This window comes from Anopheles moucheti, chromosome 2 (assembly GCF_943734755.1).
Source record: "Anopheles moucheti chromosome 2, idAnoMoucSN_F20_07, whole genome shotgun sequence".
In the NCBI taxonomy this organism is placed as follows: Eukaryota; Metazoa; Arthropoda; class Insecta; order Diptera; family Culicidae; genus Anopheles; species Anopheles moucheti.
The window spans coordinates 74423904-74450838 of NC_069140.1; the positions used below are offsets into that span (position 1 = coordinate 74423904).

Below are 26935 nucleotides of genomic sequence, written 5' to 3' on the forward strand. Positions count from 1 at the left end.
TGGCTTCAGGTTTCACTCTACGTTTGTTCCAAGTAGTTGCAGTTTGTGAAAAGTTTATCAAAGAGAACAGAACAACTGACCAAAGATTGTGCAAGGAATATACACCTTCAAGTAAGTACTTATTACATACATTAGCTGGAACTGTTGAAAAAGTTACAGTTTCTATTAAACATGTACCATAACTATATTTCCAGATGGCACAGAAGGGACACACTGCAGGAACCAGCAGCAATCGCAGGAAGACGATATCGACACACGGACAAACATCGAGGACGAGGACAATGCAATACTGGAAGTAGATGATCATTCCGGTGGGCATCATCATCATCATCCTGCGTTCATCGTGATAGGATGTTCCGATCGTGTGTTCCAGTTTCGGTCAGAATGCCTGACTAGAACTATTTTAAAGATTGTGCGGTAATGTATTGTAATATAAAAACATTGTAGTGAAATAAAAATTGTAAACAAAAAAAACAATAAAAAATAATTTTAATTAATATTTAATAACCTTGAGAAATAATAATCATTATGAACCTTGGGGGAAGCATCCGAGCTGTCAATCTGAATTGTACGGATAGATCTTCTTCTTCGTACCCCTAATCGTACAATTGCAATTGCTCTAACCGGTGCGCTATCAGTACAATTGTGCTGCCAGGGCAACTTCTGCTGATTGGTGTCAATGCGTGTTGTCAAATTCAAATTTGACAAATCAATCCATTTTTTGACCGTTTGGTTGTGTGGAAAACATGGACTGGGAAAACCAACACATAAATAGAACTCAAGCGGGTCCGCTTACTTTGAAAGTAAAATTACATCTTACTATTAATAATGAAACAAAGACTGCTATACAATCGGTTCCAATATTGACCAATAATTTCAGATAGTTGACTGGCTAAAATTATACTTTTAACTAATTCAACGAATATCACGCACCATTTAGGACCATACAAAGAAAGGAAAGGAAGCCACTTGCTAAGTGTAACCACCCATGGTAACATTCTAACTGAAATGTAATCGACAACAGGCGAAACTGTGGTGTTATTTTCACTACGCGCCACGCTGTTCCGCACGTCCAAAAGCCATGTAATGTGCGAACGACGCAATCACCCCGGCAAGTCGGTCCCCCATCAGTCGGAGCTTTTACATTCGCTAGATTTCGCTTTTTTGGCAGCGTACCACGCAAACAACAAATCACCGCTTTCGTCTGTTCCGTTTAACCGGTTTATTTTTAAGCGTACACCGTACAACTCGCCGTGGAAGCTCGGGATGCCTTCCGATGGTTACAGTTTGCGGACGATTGCGGCTAGCCTAGAGCCAGTCAATTGAGTGAGTTCCATCGATTAGGACGTTGCCCAACAATCTCTCTAGCACAGTTGAAGCAGAAATGATGGATTTCTTCATTGCAAAAAACCACAACACTCCTGTCGAACCTCCGGCACCGGTAGTTGAAATGCTTACCCTACCCTTTACCAAGCAAAATATTGAGCCGGTGCATACAAATGGTATCGAGGAGGTTACGAAGGAGTTGCCCAAAATTGCTCCAAAAGAACCAACTCCCGAGCCCGAGATATTCACCGGCTTCAACTATCTACCCATGGAGGTGAGTTGTGTTTTCGCTCCGTTTGTGTGCTGTGAAGTTGTAAATAATTGTTACGATGCCCTACAGCTGCTGTTAAAAGTAATGAAACAAATCTCCGTCGATGATCGACTAGCCTGTGGTCAAACGTGTCACCGGTGGATGGAAGCGGCCCACTATTATCTTCCATTTAGCCAGCGCATCATCTACAAGTTTACCAACGTCAACTTCACCGACTACGAGCCCCCGATCAAGAACTTTCTCGGTGCGTTCCGCATTTTCCCGCGAATCGCCATCAAGTCGTGCACCTTCTACGGCAACAGCCAGTTCTGGCCGCTGTTTGGAGATCATGTGATCGAGCTCACGATAAAGAACTGTCTGATCAAGGATACGGAGCTGCTGTACATCTTGGAGAACGTGCCAAATCTGCGCCTGCTCAAAATAGAGCAGTGCGACGAACTGTTTCGTTCGTGGTATTTCGAGAAGCGCAACAGCTGCTGCGAATCTCACTTTGTTCTGCCGGACCTGCAAGACGTGTCGCTTACGAACAATGACTTCTTGGACGAGCTGCACTTTAACAAGCTGATGACGCTCGCTCCGAATATTGCGCATTTGGACCTTTCGAACTGCTTCAAGATGATCGCTTCCCATCGGCGGGTCGCGATGGTGGAGCATATAATGCGCTTCATCAATATGCACCAGTTCCAGCTGCAGACGCTCAAGTTCAATGGAACGCTAGCGATTGATGACATCTGTCTCAGCACACTGTCCATGATCGATGGGTTGAGTCTGGAAACGTTCAGCATGACGTTCTGCGATAAGATTCCGGCCGCGATCATCGATCTGCTGCGTCGTCAGCCCGATCTGAACATCACACAGGACCTCGAGTGGAAGGTCGGCCGGCATCCGATAAAGGCGCCCGGATTTATTAGCTTCCTTGTGCGACAGACCCACATGGTGCATCTGGATCTAACCTCTTCGCTCGGTATTACTGATGAGGTAATGGAGCTGATCACCACCTGCTTGCCGAAGCTAAAAACACTCAAACTGCGACGGTGCATACTGGTGACGGATGAAGGCATTATGAACATTGTTAATCTCGAGCATCTGGAGGTGCTGGATCTATCGAACTGCTACCGTATCTCCGACCGTGCCATGTACCATGGCGTAATAGGACGGAAGGTGAAAAATCTGAAGGAACTGTACCTGTGTGAACTACCCACCCTGAGCGATTACTCGTTGATCCAGGTGACGCTAAACTATGAGATGCTGCAGGTGCTCGATTTAAGCAACAGCCCCAACGCGGCAACGGACGCCACCATGCAGTACATCAACTATTACCTGGTGTCCCTGAAACAGCTGCATCTGTACTGCTGCACGAAACTAACCGATTCCGGCCTGACCGGGATTGATCTGCCCGTCAAACCGCAGATCACCTGGGATCACGAAGAAACGTTCCCGCTCGATCGTCTGTTCAAACTGCGCGTTCTCAACCTGATCGGCTGCTATCGTATATCGGATCTCTCGCTACAGAACGCCTTCAAGTTGGCCGAACTGAAGGAACTCCATATGGCACGGTGTTATCAGGTGACGAAGCGTGTTTCTTTTTCCTTTTGTGCTTGTTGGGGAATGATTAAGTTTGTTACTGTTTTGCTTAACATTGCAGATATCAGAAAACGGTATCGCCGTTCTGAGCCAAAGTGCAAGGGCACTGGAATTCATCGACATCAGCGAGTGCCCGCTGGTGAACGATAACTGCATCGAGATGCTAACGTCTAACCTAAAGCGACTGCGTAACCTGAAGGTGAACAAGTGTCCGCTGCTAACGAACGCCTGCCTGGAGATAATCGGACGAAACTGTAGCTACTTGAAGGTAAGCTTCGTACCCGTAGTGTAGCGTCCTAGTGCGCCGTTTCGTCCGTGTATCCGTGTATGGCTGCTTACAGCCGCTCTGGCCACAAATTTCCTCATGCGCTTGAAGTTTTCCTACAGTTTCTTCACGTAAGCGGTTGTCGCCGGCTGAAAAAACCTCGTGAGCGCCTCGCGCACCTTCCATCGCTGAAAGCGGTCTATGTTGAGTGGTAGGGAGTTGGGCGTGTCTTAGAGTGTAAGAACGTACTATTTTTTCTGCTAACCACAACAACAATAAAACCCAGGATCAAGTGATTCCTATTTTAAAACCAAAACAATGAATGTTGCATTAGTAAGCCGCATCGTGAAGCTTGTTACGACACTCGTCACGACATTCCGCGATGCATGAGGCGGAGATCGATGGTGATCGACCACTGACCACGGGCCGGGAAGGTGTATTGTTTGTAAACAAATTCTATCCTTACGCAAAATGCTGATCAGTTGCGATGCTTTCGCGCATGCGCTTCTTCCTCCACTGCAATGTCAATGTCTCGGACATGTAAAAGCCCGCACGATCGGGATATCTTGCGGCGTGATCGTGTATGTGTAATTATAGACCCCGATCAAGCGTTTGTTCGAACGATGACCGCAGGCGGAAATGATTGGCAGAACGGTTGTGACTTTCATTCGGACAAGCTGTACACTCTCCTCATCGCGATCTCGTAAGAACAATTTCCTGTTTTTGTGGCAAAGGATGGAGATGTCTATAGAGAGTTGGTTCAACCTGCACTACTATGGGTTCGGGCATGGTGAGCAATTCGACGACTACGATGAGGAGGATGAAAGTGAAGAGGATGAGATTGAGGCGGAGGACCCGATCGAGGAAGTCGACGATCGTGAGTTTCCCTTTCACGATGATGTGTTTTACATCAACCTGAAGGGATCTCGTGTTCGGACCGGATTTGACAATCTTCCAATGGAGGTAAGAACATGCGAACATCTATGCCCGATCTGGTTTGTATGTAGAAATGACTTCCTCTCCCGTTGCAGATCCTGCTGAACATATTCCGCTTTCTCAACTCGGTAGATCGCGACTCGGCGGCTCTCACGTGCAAACGTTGGTTCGATGCAATGGGCTATCGGGAGTTTCTCGACGAGGTGTGCTTCCACTTCGAGGAAGTGAGCATCTGCGATGGTACACATCCGATAGCTCTGTTCCTGGGCAGCTTCCGGCACTTTTCCAACATCAAACTCACACGGGTCCATTTCAACGGGTACAGCGAGTTCTGGGATGTGTTCGGCGAGTACATCCGCGAGATCACGTTCTGCAACTGCATCACGCTGACGAAGTCCAAGCTCACGATGATACTGAAACGGTTGCCCTTCCTGGAGTGTCTAGCACTGGAAGAAGCGGACGAGTTCTTCAAAACGTGGACACCGGTCGAGATGAAACGGATCGAGCCTGTGTGTCGTTGCTTGCGCAAGCTGGCACTGCGCAAAAGCAACGCGTTTACGGTGGAACATCTCCACTATCTTGTCGCGATGGGACCCAACATAAGTGCGCTGGAAATATCCAAATGTCTCAAGCAGATTGATGCACCGACGCGTGTGAAAATACTCACCACCATACTGGCGATCATGAAGATGCGCAAAAAGAAGCTACAATCGGTCGACTTCAGCTACACTATGTATGATGATCTGTTTCTGAAGCAGTTTGCGGAGATCGACAACATGACGCTGAGCCATATGAGCTTGTCGTTTTTCGAACGGGCACCGATTAAGGATCCGGGCATTATTGATATACTGCGCTGCCAGTCGGCCATCGTCCATCTGGATCTCTCCTCGTTCTTGAACCTCACCGATTTTGCTCTGATTGAAATATCCACTTCACTTCGGTTGCTGAAAACGCTCAAGCTGAACGGATGCTGGCTACTGACGGATTTTGGTGTCGAATCGATCTACCAGTTGGACCGGTTGCAGGTGCTCGATCTATCCGACTGCGATAAGATCAGTGATCGAGGCTTCATGAAGGCAATCGTAGACCGACGGCGGGATGGTATGAGCCAACTGTATCTGAGCATGCTGCCCGGGTTGACGGACAGTGTGATCCTGAAGATTTGCCTAACGCTGCTTAATCTCACCGTGATTGATTTCTGCGGTTCGGATTGCATGAACGACACATCGGTACAGTTTCTCTTCTGCTATCTAAAGTGTTTACGAACTCTGCGACTGAACGGATGCGTCAAGGTTCGTTCCTATAATTTGATTCCATCATAAGTAGAGAATTTAAGATGTCTTCTCTGCGTCACAAACAGATATCTGATGCAGGCCTAACCGGGGAGAACCTTCCAGTGGCGGTGATCGAAATCTGGGACACACAGTCAACGTTCTCGATCAGCGAACTGCGCAGTCTGCAGGAGCTTCAGCTGTCCGGATGCTTCAAAGTGACCGACTTCACACTGACACACTCATTCCGATTTCGAGAGTTGCGTGAACTTAACCTTGCCCACTGCGTTCAGGTAAGTAGTACGGCATTCAGGTCGTCTAGTGTTGATAAAAGTTTATGTTTTGTTTTTTTTTTTGTAGATTTCTGAGGCAGGTATTGAAGCAATGTCCCTCAATTGTCCTGCACTGGAGCAAATAGATTTGAGTGACTGCTTTCACGTCAATGACCGCTGTGTAGAAGCGCTTGCGAAAAATCTTTTGCGGTTGCGCTCCTTGAAGCTTGTCCGGCTGCCCCTGATAACGGGTGCGAGTGTGGATTCGCTTGTGCAGTATGCGAAAGTGATCCGCTATTTGTACATACGCAGTTGCAACAAAATACCGAAGGATGCACCGGAACGGTTGAGGAAAATAGCCACCTTACGTAATATACCTAAGTGTTAGTCGTCGTTGTGCTGTGGAATCTGTAGGCTGTCAAGCTCCTAATGTCCAATGTTCAGGTGTCCAGTGTTCAGTGTACTTTATGTTGTGTTGCACGTGCACTGCAGTATATGAAATGCTGTTCCATTACTCTCATTTGCAGGTATGTCGGAATGAGCCTTATCAAAACGCCGAAAGTCAATCAGCTCTATCTCAACTTGCCAATTCTGGAGGGTAGAACAACCCGTTTGATATCCAGAAAGTACAAAGAAAATGTGTTTGAAATGAAAAATAAAGAACAGTATATATACAAAATCCTGCTGTGTACAATGTAATACCGTAGCACGGTTCCATTCATACTCCATATCATCAGCAATTTTTAAGCCACTTACCACTGCATAGTTCGAAGAGAGGATATAATTATATAAGAAGAGAAAGCACGAGGACGTTTGAGTAGTGTAGTGGTTGTGCAGCGACAGATCTCGAAAACTTTTCGTCAAAGGACGCCAATAATTCACACGCCAAATAACGCATGTTTACGCACAATTTTGTCTTTCATTAAAACAAATCCATTCCATGACAGCAAAAAAAACAATTGATCATGCCGAATGTCTTTATTTCGGAAGCTGTCAAACGCGAATTGACAGAAAACATCCGGCCAACAGTACGGACTGCAGTACCGTCAACCGACAGACGAGCACAGTTCTCCACTTTTCCAAACTCACTACAGTTCACTATTTTGATAAATTGCATTTAAAAAGCGTAGTTTCGAGTGTGTAACAGTTTAGACTGTGTGGGTAAAGTAATAAGCACAACAGTTGTGGAAGGAGACACATTCCGCCGGGTATTGGTATTGATGATATCTCCTGTGTGCGGACTTGCTAGGTACTAAAGCCCCCGGAGGACACCGTCGCACTAACACCAACTGTTTCGTTCTCACCAACACTTTAATACCACTCATTCTCTCTCTCTCTCTCTCTCTCTCTCTCTCTCTCTCTCTTTCTCTCTCTCTCTCTCACTCTCTTACTTTATCTGATTCCAATGTTCCTTGTGTGCGTGTGTACGATTGCCGCCATTGCGCGCGTACCACGTGTTTTGTGTCGGCTAGCAGCAAAGGAAGACGTCGGAACATCGTCACAGTGCTCGTAGTACGCTTGAAAACAACGTCTAGTGGCCGGTTGGCATCCCGTGAACAGAACAGCAGAAAATGCAGTACAATCAGTATCTCATAAACCAGTACCAGCCCCAGCAGCTCATCCAGCAGCATGCGGCCCTAGTGCAGCATCTAGTCCCAGTACAGCAACAACAGCAGCAAATCGCCATGATGTCCAGCACCGTGCCCACTATTTCCCCGGTCATGTACAGCACCGTGCCCAATGTCCAGTGGTGGTATCCGGATGGCCAGATCGCGCATGGCAACATCCAGCAACAACAAACTCAGCAGCATCAAGCAGTAACAGCAGTAACAAGTCAAACGAATGCTGAGACTAATGTTATTCCAAACGAAACGGCCACCGGTACCGGTACGGTCCAAAACAAAAAACCAAGGGGACCCATCACAGCGTACGCGTATTTCGTGCAAGCCTGGTATAAAGAGCTTCGCAACAAACAACCGGCGCAGCTGGTCTATTTGACCGAACTATCCCGCAACTGTGCCGATTGCTGGAAAACGATGTTGGACAACGACAAGCAAGTTTTCCGCGACATGGCTGCAAAGGATAAGGTTCGGTACGCGCTCGAAATGCAGAGCTATGTAGCCACGCCGGATGCCGTACCAAGACCGCGCAAACAGCGCAGGAAGTTTAAGGATCCCAACGCACCGAAGCGTCCGATTACGCCATATCTCAGGTTCTGCCACGATGAACGGGGCAAAGTGAAGGCGTTGAATCCCGAATATGGCTTGGGCGACATCATGAAGGTGCTTGGCCGAAAGTGGACAGGGATGGATGCGGAAGAGAAGCAGAAATATGTGAAAATGTGTGAAATGGACTGGCAAAAATATCACCAGGAGCTGGCCGCGTATAAGCTGAAGTTGCAACAGGCGGAACTTCCACTGCATCATGAGCAGTAGGTGGACGCACTATGAGGATGACAACGAGGAGGATGCCCATGAGGGCGATAGTGAGTAATGTATGTAAAAGTAGTACTCAATGTACGAATATATTTATTTATAACATGTACAACAACCCATGACAGGCTACAACGACGAGAATCATTTTCAGGAAGAACATATTGCGCTGTAAAATCGTTGAAAGTAGTAAAAAATCGGTGAAATTACAACATCGGTGAAACAAAAGAAAAAAAAGAAAAGTACACTAAATTTCAAAAGAAATGAACTCTAATCCAAGTACAATATAATTCCAAAGTAGTGAGAGAGAGAGAGAGAGAGAGAGAGAGAGAGAGAGAGAAGCAGATGGCAGTAGGAAAGACAAAAATAGAAAGATGATTTGGTAAAGTGCATCGTTTATTATAAACAATTTATGCTTTACAGATTCCCAGTCCACACAAATGGGATTTATTTCTGCATCTTGAAAGGAAATTTTGAAATGTTCCAATAAATCAACCTGAAGTAAAAGAAAAGTAATTTAAAAATAGTGGTTGTTTTTATTCGACTATCGGTAGATCGGCCAGGCCGAATATTTTATAAACTATATTTAATCTCTGGTATTTCAACAAGTTCATATATTGCTATATGGTGGAGAGACAACGCCTTCTCCCACCATTAGGATGCAGCTTATCCCGGATGGACTCGGTAGACATCTCATAGTCTTCTCCCTCCTTTCCCTCGGGCTTCAAGTGACTTTTCTCGCTTTTCCTGTCTTCGGTGATGGATAGTCGGTGTGGTCACGTGCTTCCTTGATATAAACTTGATGGTCTCATCTTTGTTGTTGTCCGTGAGGGCTGATATCCCCAGATAAGTATATAATGTATCCGTAGCAAAGAGCATACTGGACTGCGTCATAGCAGCGTTCGTCTTAACCATTGTGGGAGAGACCGCCGAAGTATCCCTAAGTGATTATTCCTGCTGTTCAGAGCAAAGCGAGTAAACTTTCGCTGGATAGACTCAAGACGTGCTAGTGGTGGTAGGCCTCCAAATGACACTGGCGTACTCGAGCACCGAGCGGATAAGAGTGCAGTACAGCGTCTTAGCACAGAGAGGATCACGGAGTTAGAATAGAACGTATATCCGGAATGATAACAAAAAACACTTAACAAACATCTGTAACAAGGACTAAACAACAGGAAAAACAAACAAGAACAAACGATAGTCCGTACTAGGATTGGGGAGGGGGAGAGAATCATTGGGTAATTCTGATCGCTTTGGCGAAGTCGAACATAATCCGTGCGTACACGCAGGTCTTCTGACCTAGAATGTTGTGAATTAGCACAGCAGAGGATCTTCCTGATCCCCGAACGACTGCTAGAAGTCCGGGTCTTGCGGCATCGAATTCTCCACTTGACCAGAGCATGTGATCGATATCGACAAACCTTGGAGTTGGACTTGCCTATACGTTGAAGGTGCGCATTCTTTGCATAATGGTTCGACATGAGTCTAGACATCATACGAATGAATGCACGACCTACCGGAAGCCTGTTAAACCAGGGACCCAGGGATACCTGTGGTTATATTGAATACAGGAACCTCCCGAGCTCATTGTCATGCCACATGCTCGGCCAGCGGTGTAAACGACCTCTCAAAAAAGTTGCCCTCAAAAGCCCTCAGGTCTCAAACGAGGCCAAAAGATTTGCTTTGTCATTTCCGGAAATTTGCGCCAAGTGCAGGTAACCAAATAAGCGATATTCGAAATGCTTTGCTATACAGCGAGCTTAGTATGCCCATGATTTTTCAGATAAAGTAATCAGAGCTCTTTACAGCCTCAACAGATTTTAGTGCTTCGACAGTGCTGAGACTGTCTGTGAATATAAAATATTGATCTGGAGGACTTATTAGTAGCAGTGCATAAAAGGTAGCGGAAAGCTCAGCTACATGGCTGTTTTAGCTTGGGGAAAGCTTCGGTGCATGTGTTAAATACACCCTAGCCCGTGCCCACCTTCGAAAAGGTTAAGTCGGTAAACAACTGATTACTACTGGGTTGACTATACTTGACCATAAAAATGCTGGGAATTGTCCTCCGGTGAAAGACATTTAGGATCATTTGGAATGTTTTTCGTTTCCTCCCTCATCGAGGTGTCGGTACGATATACTTTCATGATTTTAGACTTAGAAATTGCCTCTTGTAGCGATATGAAATTATCAATCAATAGTGGTTGTTAAAGTGATAACAATTTACTAGCATTCTTAGACGCTGAGACACTGTGTATAAAAGAGAATATTAAAATCAAAGCAGTAATAATCAAGTTCTATTAGAATTTGAACAATTCACAACTTAAATTATTTGAACACCGATCGTTTACTTTTCACTTATCACAAAAAAATCTATCAACCTCAGGAGCCTTGCTCATTTATTTCCCCGACAGTATGCAATCGCATGTATTATGATCGTTCAACTAACCCTTAAATAAAGTACTGCAATGGTGGCGCAAAACAAACGCATCGGTTTCGCCACCCGATTCACCATCGTTCGTAAACACTTTTGCTTTCCTTTCGGCAGATTATCACGATAGCATATGCTCGATAGCAGCGCAAAAGCGATTGCATAATTCACTTGCCGATCCGATCGGCCAAGTGTTCGGTTCGATCCGAACGGAATCGGGGAGAGAAGAAAAAAAGGATCTTAAATAATAGTCAACCGCTGGCCGGAGCGTTGGGCAATTCAGTTCAGCACAGCCCATCGCACTCATCTCGTCCGCCAATGCATCAAGACGCGATGGATTTTGTGTGCCCTGTGAGTGTGTTCCTGCCCGCGCGTAAAGCCCCTTCGAAGGGCAACCCGGACAGGGTGCTTGCTCGATCAAAATCACTCGATCAACCGATTGCGAGGAACGCTGAGACGGGCGATGGAAAAGCGAGCAAGAGTGATCGAAAATCCAGCACTGGCAGTGGCGCAAAATCGGGCCCTTCGTCCTCCGGGTCGTCCAAAAAGAAGCCCGATCCAAAGGTGGAAATGGCGGTGGAAAAGCGTAAAAGGGATAGTGTTTTCACGCTCTTTCCGAGCGTGCAGTGGAAACCGACGGTGGAGGAGAACGTGCAGCTGCCGGTGCAGTACTGCGACTGGATGGAACCGTTCAGCTGCGAGGGTCGGTTTACCGCACGGTACGACCTGCTGCCAATGGAGTTGATACTGAAGATTTTCAAACAGATCAACGCGAGCGATCGGCTGGCGGCGAGCGAAACCTGCCGTCGATGGTTCGAGGCCGCACACTACTACGAACCGTTCCAGCGCCGGATGTACTTTAACTTCGATCGGATCGAGTTTAACGATGAGGATGGGCCGATCAAATATTTCTCCAACCCGATGCGAACCTACCCGTACCTGACGTTCACGTTCGTGGAGTTTACCAAGCACAGTGACTTTTGGCTGAATAATGGGATGTACATACGCGAGCTGACGTTGCGGTGTTGCTTGATAAGGAAGAAGAAATTCATCACGATCATGAAGAATTTGCCGATGCTCGAGCGGCTTGAGCTGATGCAGTGCGACGAGCTGTTCAAGCACTGGACGCTCGACTACAGCACGGATGAACCGATGTTCCCTTTCACGCTGCCCCATCTGAAGCATCTTTCGCTGGCGGCGTGCGACTACTACAACGAGTATCATTTTGAGCGATTTATTGAAGCCGCCCCGGCCCTGGAGTCGATCGATGTGTCGAACTGCTTCATCAATCTGTACCTTGCGCGCCGCATGACCATGATATCGCGCGTGATGCGCTTGGTCAGCAAAAACCGTAACATTATGAGGGCCCTGAACATCAGCGACATTCCCTGCTTCGATGACGTCGCGTGGCATCTGCTGGCGGAGATGAATGGGCTGTACCTGACGCACTTCACCGTGACGTACACCGACCGCATACCGCTGAAGGAGCCGGGAATTTTGAAGTTTTTCAGCGTACAAACGCGCCTCACCCATCTCGATCTGACCTCGTCGATCGGTGTGAACGATGTGTGCCTGCAGCTGATCGTGGAGAGCTGCCCGCTGCTGCAGGTGTTGAAGTTGCGCCGGTGCTGGTTACTCTCGGACGAAGGTGTGCAAGATCTGCACACCTTGCAGCATCTCCGGGTGCTGGACGTGTCGAGCTGCGAGCGGATCTCCGACTATGGCATGCGTGTGGGCATTATTGGGAAGCGTCCACGCCTGGTGGACGAGGTGTACTTTTCACTGCTGAACACGCTCAGTGACTACACGATGTACTATCTGGTGCTGATGTTCAAAAACCTGCAAGTACTCGATCTGGATAGCAATGCGACCATTACGGACACCTCGCTACAGTATCTGTGCTGCTACTCGCAGGAACTCCGCAACTTGAATCTCCAGTCCTGTGCCAAGGTAAGCGAGTGGAACATGTTTGTTGATTGGTTTGCGTACTTTAATTCCTCGTTGGTAATGCACACTACTTAAAATACTTCGCGCGCGATGGGATTTGCTTGAAAAGGGAAAGCCACCAACCACCGTTACGGCATTTCATCCGCACTGTCACTGCCAAGGTGGATCCTCAAAATAGGCGCCGCGATACAACGAAAACAAAGATAGTTCGCTTTCTGTGGCCTGCCTCCCCTGAACCGGCATCTCAACACGCAAATGGCAATTTCAAACATGCCATCAGTTCATTTGCACGATCACTTGCTTTCCTCGATTGGATGTCTGTTGTTTTTTTTCTTATGCCCGCGATCGTACGGCGTCGGCCCATGACGGCATTTTGGCTTCCTTGTTCGATCCGAGCCGACCGTTCGTCGGCGAACCACGAGACAGATATTATTTAACCGATGATCGCACACGCTGCTCAGTACCCGCCAAACGGAGCGTGATCAAGGATGCGCTACCACAGAAAACCGTTGCCAATATTTCGGCCCCAGTTTGAGCTGCTCCCGGTTGAAGTAAGTTGAAGCATTGTTTTTTGTCGAAGGATTTCTGCGGAGCACCAGTATTGGACTCATTCCATGCACATCTCATCCTCTAGCTGGTTGTACAGATCTTTAAGTATCTCACCCCAAGTGATCGACGATCGGCATGTTTCGTGTGCAGCCGTTGGTACGAAGCGTCCAAGTACTGCCGGTTCGCTGAGCAGATGGTGCTGCATCTGGTCGGTGTAGATTTCGATGACTTCAAACCACCGGTGATGAATCTCATCCTTGCCGATCGGAAATACCCGCTGATCAAGCTGTCCCGGGTGAAGCTGAACGTGCAGAGCAAGTTCTGGCAGAACTATGGACCGTTCGTGCGCGAGATCACGTTCGAGAAGTGCATGATCTGGAGGGAGCGCGTGATCTCGCTCTTCAAGCACATGCCCAATCTGCGCGTGGCACGGTTTGTGGAGTGCGATCTGCTGCGGGACGATCTGTTCCGCACGTGGAAGTTCTTCGACAACGGGCTGTACACGATCGATTTTCCGCGCGTGGAGGCACTCTCGCTGGCGAAGAACAACTTCAGCCAGCTACAGTTCGAATCGATGGTGGAAATGATGCCGAACCTGACGCGGGTTGACTTTTCCAACTGCTTCCGGCAGGTGGAAACCGGTCGGAAGATGTTCCTGCTGAGCTGCATCCAGAAGTTCATCGTGCGCAGACAGTACGTGCTGCGTTCGGTTAATATCAGCGGCATTCCAGTGGATGACATTTTTCTCCGAGGGCTGGCAGACGCAGCGGGTTTGCTGTTGGACGAGCTAAGCCTTACCTACCTCGAGAAGATGCCTGCCCGGGAACCGGCCATCATCGATCTATTCCGAAGGCAGACGAATCTTCGCTTTCTGGACGTGACCAGCTCGACGGGCATAACGGACTTCTGTGTGGAGCAGATCGTGCGCCACATAGCCGGGCTACGGGTGCTCGTCATGACCGGTTGCTGGGGCATCTCGGACTACGGCATCAAGCAAATCTTTAAACTCCAGCACCTGGAAACCCTCAACCTTTCCAACTGCATTCGGATGTCTAAGCACGGCATCATCGATGGGGCAGCGTTCAGCAATCGGGCGATCTTGAAGGAACTCCACCTGGAGCTGCTGGACACACTGGACGAGGAGTGTGTGGTGAAGATTGGTGCAAACTTTCCCAACCTCACCGTGTTGAACATCGGTGGCTCGTCGACCTGCATGACCGACTGGTCCGCGCAGTACATCTTCTGCAATCTTGTTAATCTGGAGCATTTAAACATTGAACGTAGCACGAAGGTACTCACTAACTTACTAACCGTGTTGTTCATGTAATTAACACCTCAAACAGCAACATCTCTCCCCCCTAGGGAGAAGCGAGGGATTTTCGAAAGAAACGTGACGTTTCTAAACGTGTTTTCTTCTTTCTCTTCCTCATCTCGCTCCTCTCAACTGAAGCTGACGGATGCTGGCTTTACCGGGATCGATCTGCCCGAGAAAACGTTCTCAATCTGGGACGTGGAGGAAACGTTCGCGATCGATCGTTTGAAGAAGCTGCGCGTACTGAAGGTGTCCGGTTGCTATCGCATGACAGATTTTGCGCTACGTTATGGATTCCGGTTTACCGAGCTGAAGGAACTTAGCCTATCGCGGTGTCACCAGGTGAGTTTGCTACACGCTCAATGGTGGATAAGGCTTTGGGTAGATCTAACTCGATCGGTTTGGATTTTTCTTAGATTTCCGAGGCCGGCATTGAGCGGTTGGTATCGTCGTGCCCGGCGCTAGAGTATCTGGATCTCAGCGAGTGTCCCAACATCAACGATAACTGTGTGAAGATGATCGCCATACAGCTGAAACGCATCAGCACGCTTAAGTTAGCCAACTGCCCGCTGCTGACGGAACACTGTCTGGAGTATTTGGTGGCGTGTTGCAAAAATTTAAAGGTAAGCAAAAAAGATGGCAGCTGTTAAGCTGTTGCAAGAGTGAAAGTTTATTTGTTTGCTTTCATTCTCTTCTTCTAGTATCTGTACGTGAGAGGGTGCTTCAAGCTGCCGCCAGACATTGCAGAACGCTTAGCGAAAATACCCACCATGCGGCAGGTTTACAAATCATAGGAATAATATTTTTAATTGTTTTTTTTTATTTAATATTTAAGTTATGGATAACAAAAATAATATTATGCGAGGAAATGTTATGTACTTCTGAATATTTTATAATGAATACAATCATTCTTTAAAAGTATTTCCGGTTTTAGTTTTCCGTTGTCGTTTTTTCCTTAAAACAAGCATATTTTTATCTCTGATTGCAATTTATAATGATTATTTAATAATTAATTTCATATAACAATCAAATTTAATCAAATCATTTTATCATCAAAAGGTTTGCCTTGATTAATATCAGTTTAGTAAATAACAAGGAGTACTTAACTCCTTTTTACAAAATAAACAAATATTATTAACTGATTTGGTAAAAATGTTAACAAGGAGGATCGTTGTTCGTTACACGTAGCTTCTACGCTCAGCTGACACACTACGCCCTAGCAAGTACATAAACACCTACCCTATCAACTCGTAATAGAACGCTTTCACATGCGCAATTGGATCTCTTGGCAAGCGATACCGAATTCTGAACGATTTTCACCTGAATGTCATTCAACACCGGCAAGCACCGTCGCCATTATGTCATGCCAGAACTCGATAGATTTCATTTTCTCTTATCGTCGCAGAACCACGACCACGAAGTAGATCGTGCGCCCGATACGAGTGCGCCGCCGAGCTTCATTCTTAGCAGCAGGAAGTGGACACACGCTTGTCGGGACACTCTCAATTTTAGTCGATTCCCGTTCACTGATACGGACGGTTGAAAGTTTTGTCGCGTTCTGAAAGGGTGAAGCTTTGGCGCTTGGCACCATCGCTTGTTTTTGTCGTGCCAAAACAGTGAAAGACGATCACAATCACGCTGTTGATTGTTTTGTTTGTGTCATTAGAGTTTAATCTCGTATATCCCGCTACGAATGGCATTGGCTCGTCTGGTGGAGCGAATCGAGCGAACGCTGTACGTGCACTATGAGGACAGCTTCGTGTACTTCTTTGAGCCTAACTTTGAAGCATTACCACCGGAGGTTGGTACGGTTGAGTGTACAAAAACGCATTTCAAACTAACCATCTACCCATTCTCGTTCCACAGCTACTGATCAAACTGTTCCAGTATCTGAATCCCAGCGATCGAAGTGCGGCGGCACTTGTCTGTCGGTCCTGGTACGATGCGTTCCGGTACATCAAGTTTCAGCGCGCAGTACGCCTTCACATCCACGACATTGAGTTCGTGGACAATGGACATCCACTGAAGGGTCTGATGACGTCCTTCCGCTACTTTACGGACGTGTGCATCACCAAGGTAGTGTTCGGAAACAAGAGCGAGTTCTGGAGCGAGTTCGGCTATGGAATTGAGGAGCTCACGTTCGACAACTGCGTCATCTGGAAGCACAAGCTGGCATCGATCCTGAAGTACATGCCGCGGTTGCGTCGTCTCAATATCTTCAACTGTCCGGATCTGTTCAAAACCTGGAAGCTGATCGAAAACACGACGGTCACTTGGAATCTGGTGATGCCGCAGCTCAGGCACATCAGTCTCGCCCGAAACAACCGATTCCTGGAGCATCATTTCGATTATCTGGTGCAGCTCGCACCTAATCTCGACTCGATCGATGTGTCCGAATGCTTCAGCAGCATCGAAGCCCGCCAGCGTGTGCTAATGCTCAACCACATTCTCGAGTTTGTTCGCACAACGCGGACCCGATTGCGACATCTCTTTCTCCGTGGTACACCGATCGACAACGTATTTTTGCGTGGACTGGCCGATGTTCGCGATCTGTCCCTCCGTAGTTTGGGACTGATGGTTTGCGAGAAGATTCCCACCAACGAACCGGGTATTATCGATCTCCTGCGAGCACAGTCTGCCCTCACACATCTCGATCTATCGAAGTCGCTTGCGTTGAACGATTACGCGCTGATACAGATCTCCCAATCGATTCCACAGCTCGAAACGCTCATCCTCAACCGGTGCTGGATGATCACCGACTATGGCATCACGGCGATCAAGAGCCTCGTCCGGCTGCGTCACATCGATCTGACAAACTGTGAGCGCATTACCGATGCCGGGCTGGTGGGCGGTCTGTTCACACATAATCGCCGAAACGTGCGCAAACTGTATCTCGGGCTGCTGACCAACATGAGCGATGCGGCGCTCACGAAGGTGTCGTTCGAGTTCTGTGACCTGGCGGTGCTTGATCTGGGCGGATGCTCAAACAGTATCAACGATCTGTCGATACAGTACATCTTCTACCACATGACGAAGCTGCAGGAGCTAAATTTAGACTGCTGTGCGAAGGTAAGTGCGACGACCACGAGCTTTTCTATCGCTATTGATGTTGTTGTTTAGTACGACGCGACAATAGCATTCGTTTGGAAGTGAATTGAACAACTATAAATAGTTTGATTCAAATATTGTGTTAATAATAACACAGAAATCCTGTAATATATTCGTAACTTAACAATTATTTGTTAGAGATGTTCGAGAACTTGTGTCTATTGACTAATTTTCACCACTTTCCTTTACATGATATTCTTTGGAACATTTTAAATTAACCATTTTGTGACTTAATCAAATTTTATTTAACAGGTTTATATCTTTATCTGGTCAGAATAGCTTGTTCTTTATTATTGCTGAAATTCTCGTACGGGGATACCGGTGTTTTGATCATACGAAGCTGGTTGTCTTTCAAATTTCGTTTTGTCATGCCTGGAAAATGTCAGCTGCCAAGTCTGCTTCCTCATTGCGTTTTATGCCGCAATGGCTAGAGACCCAGCCAAGCTGATTACGGAAGATGTCCAAGGATTTGAATATAATTCTTTCAGATTCTTTGATCTGCCGCCATCCAGGGCAGCCAACACGCTAGCGTTATCGGTTTAAATAACTTTAGGTTTGAAGAAAATTATTGATTGTGTTGCTGCCATGATCAGAGCATTCACTTCTGCCGAAATGCATAATTGGGCATCTGTCCTTTGCCTTGACAATTCCACATCCAGCACTATATTTTCAGATTTATACTTCCGTAAATATTTGGTGATGAACTCGATACCTTCCATACAGCAATTCTTTGATGTTATGAATTCCGATAATCGATCTGATAGTTTCTGATATTTAATTCTTCATCGATCACTTTATTCTTGGACGCCATTGATTCCATAGCCGATCTCCATTCGGCGTTAGTTTTTTTTATACAGAGTACCCAGGTGGTTTCTCAGCTTCATGACGGCATTTTGGGTTCTTTTTTAAAACCGTCAGCAATTATTTTCTTCTCGAGAATGCGAATAGCAGCTGTGACTAATCTATGTGTAATGATATGAGAGAAAAGAAATTGTCTGCATTTGCAGGTCACCAATTGCTTTAGGTTGGTGATATAGGCGCCGATGGAATACCTCAAAATAGTGTGATAACGATGAGCTTTAGCTTTTCGATACGATTTAAATTTCATATAATGATGTGTGTTTTTTTCCGAGAACACCCTAGAACTCAAAACAAACTTGTGTCCCATAGAAATATTATTTAGCCATAAGTTGTCAGATTTAAGATTTGCTATTTCATCCATAAAAATTTGTTAGTATTTAGTATTCAATTTTATATTTTAGTATTTTAGTATTCAATCAATTGAAATTTTTTTTAAAACAGAAAAATTACAACAGTATTATCCTTGTCAATATTTTGCCTCAAAAACAGCTTATGTGTTTCTGTTTTATATAATAATTAAAATATATATGCATACCTATTCCTCGTTTATATAATAATTTAATTAAAATTATATAACAAATAAGCGATGGTTGATATTAATAATATGATTTATTTAAATTATTTTGACATTACACCATTACAAATCATTTTTAGAAGGTGATTGATGCAAAAATTACGAATTGTTCCATGAGACCAAACCCCATTTCATTAACCATTATCCCAAAATAATCCTTTTAATTCCAAGAATCACATGTTAATAGACAATTTGATAAAAAAAACACTTAAATAAAAAAATGACATTTCATCAAATATTCCTTTCCCTATCCAGGTGTCAGATGCCGGTATTACGGGTGTTAACCTAGAGGAGAAAGCATTCGCCATTTGGGATATTGAGCTGTGCTTCTCGATAGCCGATCTAGTCGGTTTAAGATCGTTAAAACTATCCGGCTGCTACAAAATAACTGACTACTCCTTCGAGCGGTGTTTCAACTTCAGGGAACTGAAAGAGCTCAGTCTCGCACGCCTGCTGCAGATCACCGAGCGAGGACTCAACCGGCTCGTGCTCGGATGCCCATCGCTCGAGGTGGTCGATCTCAGCGAGTGTCGCACGATCACGGATCGCTGCATCGAGATCATCACCAAATGTGAGCCCCGTCTTACCACACTGAAGCTTCAGAACTGTTCGTTGATCACGGACAAGTCGATCAAGTACATCGTCGAGAACTGCCGGGTACTGCGTGTGCTGAACATTCGTGGATGCATTAAAATATCGTCCTACGCAGAGTCGAAGCTGTCCGCAGTGAAATCGTTGCGACATCTGCACGGAACCACACCGGAAGTTATTTAGCCCGAGTGGAAAGTACAAAGTGGTTCCACCGGTGAAGAAAATGTGTGTTTGTGTTAAAAGAAAATAAATACCGCCGCTGGTTGGTACGGCAACGCGATCGATGACCGTAAAGTGTTCGTTCTCTTCATTCCGAATCTTACTCAAGGTCAATCTTTTTTCACCATTTTTTCACGGTGCTATTTCCATATTTCTTAATGTTCGATGGTGAAGTTGACGACCAAACACGTTCAAACCAACGCACGGACCGACCAAAGTGCAGCACAGTGGCTCTCCACCGAGCATCCAGATCCTCGGTTTTCCTCCGGTGGATTACCGATCGGCCCACCTATGAGCCAACGGTGGTCCACGAGATCGAAGTAATGATCAGTGAAGTTTTTTGGTTAATTAGTCGGTGGTGCTTGAGATAAAAGATCAAAGAAAAAACCGCCGACGAACATCGAACCGGTGGCTACTGGTGCTGGGCCGCCCACCACTCCTGCCGCTCCATGGCACTTGTCCCGCAGCACAACGAGATGCCGCACCGGTTTCGGAAACCGAGACAAAACAGAACCTTGGCGGGTGCAAACATACCGGGCGGTTGCCGTTTGGAAAAGTGCACGCACTCACGATAGGCATCCACAAATCCCTGTTCCCGAAAAGCACTTGCGACCGGGTCACACACACTGGACAGGAATTGGAAGGCAGCCCACAAGGGAAGCCGAAACAGGGGCAACATGCAGCAGTAAGTTTATATGATTTAATAATTTTATTGCACGCATCTCCGGTGCCTTTTTTTTCTTCTGTCTTGTTTTATGGTACGGACCTAAACGGAACGGATTCATCGTCGCCGTGGTCGTGGTCGATGTAGTGAAGACAGAGTGTTTCATACGGACATCATCGTATCGGCCACTCGTCAGATCTTGGTGCCGACTTGGACGGCGATGGTCAACTGAGGTCTTTTTTTTTGTTTTCTGTCTGCTTCCGTCTGTTTAGACAGTTTTGCCGCCTTTTTTACCTTTACAACCTATGTTTCATTCTATGGGGTTGGATGGACCAAATGCAAAAAAAAAAACGCTAGCAAAAATGTGTTTCTAGAATTGTTTTTTTCTCTAGAAAGAAATAAATAAGTGTAAGGTACGGACACTCACTCTCTCACTTAAACACGGGTTTTCATTCAGTTCCAAGTTTTTATGGTTTTTTGTTGTAAATGGTTTTTAAAATTAACATTTCATAATTTTTAATATTAATATTAACGAGGTAATTCTAATGGAAGCTTAGCAGATTTTCAGCATGTTGTAGTAATGAAACTTCTAAGTTTGGATCAAGTTGTTGATGCAACGTACTTATTCATTTATGTATTCTTCAACTGAAATATTAGACCGGTCAGTCTTCTTATATAAGTTTAGTAAGTATTATTAAAGTGAGTGAAAGCATATTTAGGATTGTCGAAATTATAGAAGCGTCAACTGGTGATTTTCAGGATTAATTTAGTCGATTGATTAAAAAATCCCTTATACAACATGAGCTGATATCAACTAGCTGGGCTGTTGTTCCATTGCCAGTTGATAGATATTAGATGAATGATCAAAATTTAAATAGTCAAGCTGGACGATAACCCTGTGTAAGAACCCTTCAATAATTGTGTTTTTTTATATTAAAGGGCCAAACATTCCCAATCTGGAATCATTTTAATTTAAGATTATCTGTTGACTATTCACTACGATTTTTAAATAAACAAACATATGAACACATAGATATTTACTTTGTTCTGGAAAACAAATCGAAACATTTTAATCGACGCTGGAAAGAAAAACAAGCTTGAATCCTATCTTTAAAAAGAGTTTGGGGCAACAATGCAGTGAAGTTCCCCCAAAATGTCAGAGTAAAACAATTCGCTTTTCTTTGTTTTTTTCTAAGAATTGGCTATCAAATGATTAGTCTCAACGTTATTGGATTTGGATCAGGGGGTTGATGGTCTTTCGTTAAAACGTCATATTTAACTATATTCGAAGTCATTTTTTAACTCGCTCCTTCTGAGCGATTGCCTGCTGGCCAGATGTGATTGTTCTTAACAAACAGTTTCACAAAACAAGGGCCATCTAGTCCATGCACTTCTTCACCGTTTGGATAATTGATTTAACATTCGACGGACAGGAATGATCACTTTACCTCCGATCTTGTTCGTTAAGGGTTCTGTTGCTCTTTAGGGTGAGGTCTACTGCTTGGCCTACTACGTGGCATTCTGGCATTTTTTAACATAGGAAACGCCATACAAGAAGCCAGATCGATCATATCGGCCAAATACGAAAAGAATTTAATTAGTAAACGTTCTTTAAATCGGTGTGACGCATGCTGTTTGAACAAATTCTCAAAAGAACAGATACCTTACAGTTTTGATAGCGGCTGTACAAACTAAATAATAACTATTTACTAAACAGCATCCAGACTTACGGTGTACCCCAAGCTCATAGAGTCATAGAGCCTTTTCGTATAGCCAATGGTCTGAAAATCAATTGCTACTTTTCAGTACTCCCTAAGAGATGCTCTACCATGGAAGATTCTCCAAATGCATTCCAATCGTCACCTCAGCACGCGCGTGTCTCAAACCCATGTTGACACTTTATTATTTTTTTCTTCTTTTATGAAGTAGATGAAATAGAAGTAGATACTGCAGCTATTTTTGATAAACACACTTTTATAAGCACACTTTTCATAAGTATTTTGTTCAGAAACACGCTGATTATCATTCGAACACAGTACCAGTCAAAATGACTGGTACCGGTAGAATTTTCCACTACGTAATTTATTTTCAATATAAAACTGGTAATTTTATTTTGGAATACATGAAAATTAACATTCCTTTAGATGTGTAAAAGTCATGCATTAACATTGGTATAATTGGTTAATTGTGAATTTAATTGACAAAATGTCCGGTCGTTCTAGTGTTAATTGTTAACACAAGTCCATCAAACAACTTTTCCATTAGGATAAGTTAAGATTAATGTTAAGATGATTGTACTGATTGATGAAGATACTGGATTGATCCCAACAGCAAATAATTGTCTACGCGTGTTCCTCCAACGAATATTTTATTCAATTTGTTTATTGTTGATCGTTCTTAACTCATACATAAATGTAAACTCCCAATTAAGAGCCCGCACTCAACTAAATTGTGGTTTCACATTTCTGTTTCCTTTTTTCTATTATCGTTCGACCTTAATAGGAAAAAAAGCGTTCCTACTCGGTGTACTTTACTATTTTCTCGCTGTGAGTAAAGACATGCATTAAGCTCGTCCCTGCACTGTTGATCTTTGTTCAAACTGGGGCACTCTTGGAAAAGACGGAAGGGTAAATAAGCCTTTTCTTCGTATTTGGCTCGCCGGGGCTCGAGGATCAGGGCAATAAAATCGATCCCAACAACAGCAATAGGAACAACAACGACGACGACGACGACGGAAAAAAAACACAGAAAAACAAACCTCTCCAAACAATGCACTTGGTAAATAGGCAATATATGCGTACCGAGCAGTTCGTGGCAAAACCGGAGTAGCCATCCGTAGCGGATGCTGCTAGATGGAGGAAAAAGCAAATTCCACTTCTGCCCCGAAGCTGACGTCGTTCGGTCGGCCGGTTATTTGTGTGCACGCTTGTGTGTGTGTGTATACGCGCGATTGTGACGATCCGATCATACAGATGGTGTGTTTGCTCATGCTCAGCATAACGCAAACAATGGAAAGACGACGACTACGACGACGACGACGGCAACAAAATGGAATCGTTGCGCGACATTGACGGCGACTTTGGATGGACCTTCCCGGCCACCCTATTCGATGGTGACTGTGGGGTTTGGTTCGCTTGAATTAATTTCAAGTCACGCCAAAACCTTTCAGCTCCAACTGAAAACTCGGGTGGCAGGAGATAGCGCACCGCGGTAAGTGGGGAACGTGGATGCTTTCGTCGGACTTTTCGGTGACGACCTGCTCCATCAATCTTGCGCCCGTCATTGCCAACCCCCCCTTTGTACAGCAGCTGGCAACGTTCGACCTGAGTCAGAGCAGAGGCAAATGTTTGTTAGAGAAATTAGTGAGGTTTAAAAAAAACGGTATCACGACAGCGACGACACGACCACCGTGTGACGGTGTCGGATTCTGGGGAATGCTGGGGTTTTTGTACAAACGACTTCGATTGAACGTTTAAATAAGATCACAACCGAGCTTCTACCGTGCAGTTTAGAATTTCTAGAAGAAAAGATGTGCTGAGATATTTCGTTTTCAAAAAGTTTTGAGATTAGCTGTATTTATTTTAAATATCATTTAGAATCAATGATAGCAGATGTTACTTTTGATGATAGCAGATGAAATGTTACAAAAAAGATTGGTGTATATTCAGCAGTTTAGGAATTTATGAATTTAGGAATTTAGGAAGAGGAATTTCGTTAAGTGTATGTCTCTTCTTCTTCTGTCTCAAGTGTATGTCCCATAAAACAGATAAGTTATTAAAATATTAAAATAAAAATTAAATAAACAGGTCTAGGTTAATCAATAATGATTTTAGAATTACTCTTTTCGGAAATTTTCATAAAATGTTAAATTCAACTAGTTTTGATTTTAGGATTTTTGCTGATTTTTTCTCAATTAAACTAAAATTACACTGAAAAAACATGGGAAACTTTCACAGCAAATAAAAAACTAGGAAACATAATAAAAATTACAATAGTTTCTAAACTTTTGCAAACTAATACAAATTTATCGGAAATGAATAAAAAAAATGAATAAAAAAAAATCAGGAGCGGCCCGGTGGCATGATGGTAGCGGAGCCGGTCTTCACACGAACGGACCGGACCAAAATCCCATCCGGACCAATCCCCCGCAGCCAGGACTGACTATCCGGCTACGTGGTAAAATAAGTCGATACGGCCAGGTCGTTCTAACGAAACAAAAAAAAATAAAATAAAAAAAAACTGTTAATCAAGTATTTATCAAAATTAACAAAAAATTATTAAAAACATAAACATAAACACAAACTTTCAAACAAATTTGTGTTAAATTAAAGGAAATTTTGTGCTTCAGTAGCAGTTCAAAATTATGAACAAAAAAAATTTTCTCACGACTTATTTCTTAAATTTTAAGGTAATTAAAGGTAAGGTAGTTGAAGGGTTAAGTAATTTAAGTGTATGCAGAAAACCTTTCGAGGCATATAATTTTCATCACAAGTATACCAAACAGTTTAATAAAGTCACGCAATTCTGCAGTAAAGCTTAATGTTAGACGAACAAATACAAGTATGCAGCGTGTTCGAATGAAAATGTAAATCACGCGCGAGTAAACAATATCGGACGACGTAGGAAGACGACGAAGAAGAAGGAAAAATGTTTGTCCTAGGGTGAAATCGAGTTCAACGTGTTGAATGTTTGTAATAATAAGTGCACCAAAATGGTAATTTGTAATTTAAGGTAATGAACACGTTCTGAAAATACTTAAATTGAATGAAACTCTACTGCTCTGATACTAGTAATTAATTCCGAAAGAATCTGCCAATTGTGCGTAATGTATGGCTCGATCAGTAAAACAATAGGGAAAATAACCATAACCCAACGCTACCCTGCAACACTGTGTACCAGTGGCCATAATAGCTTACGGTCCACCATCGATCCTTGTTTTCCGTGGGTTTTCCAGCGACGAAAGGGAGGAGCTAAGCATGATCGATCACCTGGTTGCCAAAGCAACCAGCACACCTGATCGTGAGTGAGCGAGCGGTAGCGCGAGAGAGATCGCCAGTGGTTTCTTCACGGCTCGCGACACCTGAGACGGGTTTCATGCTGTTTTACTATTTTTTTTTTAAACATCGCTTCTCCTAGCTGACTTTGAACTGAGAGTTTCATTCTTCTCGTGCACACTCTGCTGTCGGCCATCATCGCGTCGAGGAGACAATCGCAGTAACAACGGCGTTACGCGTGAGTTAGGTTCCCTCCTCGATACGCCCGTTCCGAACGCTACCGCAGCAGAAAGACTTCTGCGCCCAAACAAGCGACGAACCTTTCGCAAGTGACGTGTCGGTTTTGTTTTTGTGGCTGAAGAACAACAGTTTCGAACCCTGTACTGGAAACAAAATCGGTGTCGAAGGTAAATCGTTTATGATCTCCCACGTACAGTGTTTGCGTGCGTATGTGTGTGAGTGTGTGTGTGTGTGTGTGTGCCGAGTGTGCCAAACAGGAACCCCTCGGAAGACCCACGCCCGGGTAGAGTGTGTCAAAGTGTCAATCGAAACAACGGTCGCACTCCGGGCGACAAAACGGCGAGAAAGAAAGGCGTGAGCGTGTAGGAAGATGTTGATTATTTATAAAACATTTGACAAACCCATACTAATTAATTAGTGTATATCCATAGCATTATTACAAAGATTATTATTAAAATTGTCCATATTTGTGAACCGGTGTGTGCGAGAGTGTGTATGTGTCCGGTGTACGTGTTGTGTGTGTTTTTTTGCATACTTAAGCTTCATTCATCACTTCTTCTAACATTGATGCGTTCGAGTGTTTGATTATTTTGAAAAGTGAATGATCTTTTACCAACCCCCTCCGCTCATTTCAACACCTGTGCAATAGAACAGCGGTCTTAACGAGGTGTAAAAATGTTTTTTTGAGATGGTGCGTACGTGTGAGAATTGTGATCATTACACATTGTGGTTGTGTGTTGTGTAAAACCGAGCGGCTAATCAATTTACGGTTTTGCGAATTTTCATACTAATGTCGTGATATTTCAATAAATTTCGTGTGATCATTTAACCGATTCCGGTGTGCATATCGAGCGCGCTTTTGCTGACAGTGATACATTAAAACGCGTGCGCTGAAATTACACATTTTTAACTACCGACGGTCAGTGACACAACCCGCCACGCTACCTGACCGGAAACTTTTCGCAGCTTGACCGATTAGCGGGTGTCAAACGGTTCGTAAAGAGGAGATAATTTTCCTAATTGCAACAAAAGCCTTCGCACAACAGCACCACTGTGCACGGGTGATTAACAGAATCCAGCCAATTTCAACC

The 26935-nt window shown here is 44.6% G+C and overlaps 5 protein-coding genes across 5 annotated transcripts; all 5 read left to right on the forward strand.

Moving 5' to 3' along the window:
• The first annotated feature begins 1384 nt into the window (after positions 1-1384).
• Positions 1385-3726, forward strand: LOC128298388 (dynein regulatory complex subunit 6-like). The gene is made up of 4 exons (XM_053034139.1): positions 1385-1600; positions 1667-3163; positions 3243-3449; positions 3569-3726. Exons 1-4 carry the CDS (start codon positions 1385-1387, stop codon positions 3659-3661), a joined length of 2013 nt encoding a protein of 670 aa, XP_052890099.1. The 3' UTR covers positions 3662-3726.
• Positions 3727-4181: 455 nt separating this feature from the next.
• On the forward strand, positions 4182-6516 carry LOC128298561 (uncharacterized). Its single transcript, XM_053034328.1, has 4 exons — positions 4182-4409; positions 4478-5674; positions 5743-5946; positions 6014-6516. The coding sequence occupies exons 1-4, from the start codon at positions 4182-4184 to the stop codon at positions 6311-6313; spliced, it is 1929 nt and encodes a 642-aa protein (XP_052890288.1). The 3' UTR covers positions 6314-6516.
• Positions 6517-7056: 540 nt separating this feature from the next.
• LOC128299034 (high mobility group protein DSP1-like) lies at positions 7057-8414 on the forward strand. Its single transcript, XM_053034873.1, has 2 exons — positions 7057-7174; positions 7401-8414. Exon 2 carries the CDS (start codon positions 7497-7499, stop codon positions 8358-8360), a length of 864 nt encoding a protein of 287 aa, XP_052890833.1. The 5' UTR covers positions 7057-7174; positions 7401-7496; the 3' UTR covers positions 8361-8414.
• A 2704-nt stretch (positions 8415-11118) lies between these two features.
• LOC128299050 (uncharacterized) lies at positions 11119-15387 on the forward strand. The gene is made up of 5 exons (XM_053034898.1): positions 11119-12735; positions 13367-14572; positions 14732-14935; positions 15010-15216; positions 15295-15387. The coding sequence occupies exons 1-5, from the start codon at positions 11119-11121 to the stop codon at positions 15385-15387; spliced, it is 3327 nt and encodes a 1108-aa protein (XP_052890858.1).
• An 899-nt stretch (positions 15388-16286) lies between these two features.
• Positions 16287-19915, forward strand: LOC128298630 (dynein regulatory complex subunit 6-like). Its single transcript, XM_053034400.1, has 3 exons — positions 16287-16394; positions 16460-17662; positions 19392-19915. The coding sequence occupies exons 1-3, from the start codon at positions 16287-16289 to the stop codon at positions 19908-19910; spliced, it is 1830 nt and encodes a 609-aa protein (XP_052890360.1). The 3' UTR covers positions 19911-19915.
• The last annotated feature ends 7020 nt before the right edge of the window (positions 19916-26935 follow it).